Source organism: Strigops habroptila, chromosome Z, assembly GCF_004027225.2.
Source record: "Strigops habroptila isolate Jane chromosome Z, bStrHab1.2.pri, whole genome shotgun sequence".
Classification (NCBI taxonomy): Eukaryota; Metazoa; Chordata; class Aves; order Psittaciformes; family Psittacidae; genus Strigops; species Strigops habroptila.
The window spans coordinates 1,467,061-1,469,229 of record NC_044302.2 but is presented as its reverse complement, the minus strand read 5'-3'; the positions used below and the strand labels follow the sequence as shown (position 1 = coordinate 1,469,229).

General features: G+C 55.1%; 1 protein-coding gene across 1 annotated transcript in view; it reads left to right on the top strand.

Annotated features, from left to right (window-relative positions):
• The first annotated feature begins 1,008 nt into the window (after nt 1–1,008).
• ZFHX3 (zinc finger homeobox 3) overlaps nt 1,009–2,169 on the top strand; it is a 102,750-nt gene continuing 101,589 nt past the window's right edge. Inside the window, exon 1 of the mRNA XM_030512404.1 lies at nt 1,009–2,169. This exon is cut by the window's right edge and continues 1,980 nt beyond it. Within this exon, the coding sequence (XP_030368264.1) occupies nt 1,452–2,169 (718 nt within the window). The 5' untranslated portion in view covers nt 1,009–1,451.

Sequence of the window (2,169 nt, the reverse complement as noted above, 5' to 3'; positions counted from 1 at the left end):
TGACCACGGATCTGGAGCGTGAGTCTTCTGTTGTCTCTTACAATTTACAGATTGTAAAAGTATGGTGAAGTTGACCTCTGCTTGCACAGTTGTTCCTTGACTGTTTTCTGTGGATCCTCTGTATCTGTATACCTGAAGAAATCTGTGGACCACAGGTTAAAAATCACTTTTACAAGTGAGGTAATAGTGCTTTAATTTCTGCTGGTGTTTCCTCCTGTGTGGCTTGTGCAGGAGCTCTCTATAGAAAGCAGACTATAGAAATGCTTCTTTGCAGACAGGGTTGTGGTAGGATTGCAGCTGAACTGGAAATCTCCTGCTGATTTGTGGTCTGCATTACAATGGTCCAGCTCCTAACAGTAGCAGTCCCTAATCTCTTAGGTCTGTAACCTCTAGAAAGGTGCATCCTGTCTGCCTTTGTTAGGATTGCAGTGCCAGAGATGCTGGTAGGATGCAGCAAATAGGTTAGAGATGGTTGGGAACCATCTGTGTTAGCCATGCTCAGCAGCCCCTGCTTGCTGGCTGCTGGTTCTCAGTGTGAGTTCCCCAGTTCTCATTGTATTTGGTGGAACAGAAGTAGTGGGAAGGGTGTCCTCCCTTCTCCTCTAGGACCTGAATCAGCCATCTGTCTCATCTGGGGGTGAGAGGAAGCCTCCGTCTGTGTACGGAGGCTGTGCCCTGTAGCATCTCTAGGAGCTTCCTGGAGCATGGTGGGCTGCCTGCTTTCCGATCCCCAGGATGGACCCTTGTCAGATCTGGAATTTCCTGTTTGGTTTCTCTCCTGACGTGTCTCTGTTTAAACTCTGTCCAGAACACAGCAATTAAATCTCCTGTGCATACCAAATGCTGCTGCTTTGAAATCTCTGTGAGTTGCTCTGGGTCCCATGGTCTGCCACAGAGGTGCACATGTAGTAGCTCTGGTTCTGTGCTCTCTGAACTGCTCAGAGAAGGAGATCACCCAAAAATAACAGCATCTGCCTAAGGGAGTCACAGAGTACCATTCTTACAACGTTTTCAAGCTCCAGCACTATTCCATTGTAGTGTCTTAACTTTGTTCCTGTCAAAAGCTTTTCTGTTACGTTTTTGTTTTCTGAAGTTCTAAGACTTTGGGTACGGCAGTGCAGGTCCTACACTGCCCCTCTTCAGGAAAGGTGTTGGGGAGGTTTTCACTACCTCCCAGATCCCTTTGTCTTGCCTCTTGTGTTCCTCCTGCTATTGTATTTCCATTGCTCATTTCCAGCAGTGCGTCACCACCTGTTCCTGAAGCCCATCGTGGGGCACCAGCTCTCTCAGCCTCCCATTTGGTCCTGAAGAGTGGGGTCGGTGGTCCTTGTGGTGGTGAAGTCTCCATGGGAACTGTCTCTCCTCCCTGACTCACCTGCCTTTCTCCTCCTCTCTCCTCCTGCAGGTCCGAGCTGTACCGGGTGCAATGAGCGCTCCGAGCCGGCCCTGCCATGGAAGGCTGTGACTCGCCCGTCATCCCTGGGAAGGACAATGGGTGCGGCATCCCTCAGCACCAGCAATGGACTGATCTCAACAGCGCCCACCTCCCTGACCCAGCCAGCAGCATGGAGCAGCCCACGGCAGAGACCCGCGGCCCCCTGGACAGCCTGAGGATCCCTTTCCCCGAGCGCGTTCCCGAGAGCAGCACGGCGGCCGGCCCCGGCGCCGAACCCGCCGGCAAGGAGGTGAGCTGTGGGCAGTGCGGCGCCTCCTTCGCCGGCCTGCAGAGCTACATGGAGCACCGCTGTGCCGGCACCCGCCCGGCCCCGCCGCTGCGCGGGGACAGCGGGAGCGAGAGCAGTGAGGACGGGGAGGAGGAGAGTGACGTGGAGAACCTGGCTGGCGAGATCGTGTACCAGCCCGACGGCTCGGCCTACATCGTGGAGAGCCTCAGCCAGCTGATGCAGAGCGGGGGCGCCTGCAGCAGCGGGGCTCTCTCCTCGCTGCTCCCGAACTCTCTGCCCAAGCAGGGAGAGCCCTCCGCCGCCGCTCCCGTCTACCCACAGATCATCAACACCTTCCACATAGCCTCATCCTTCGGGAAGTGGTTTGAGGGTTCAGACCAGGCCTTCCCGAATACCTCAGCCCTGGCGGGCATCAGCCCCGTCCTGCACAGCTTCCGCGTCTTTGATGTGCGACACAAAAGCAACAAGGATTACCTGAACAGTG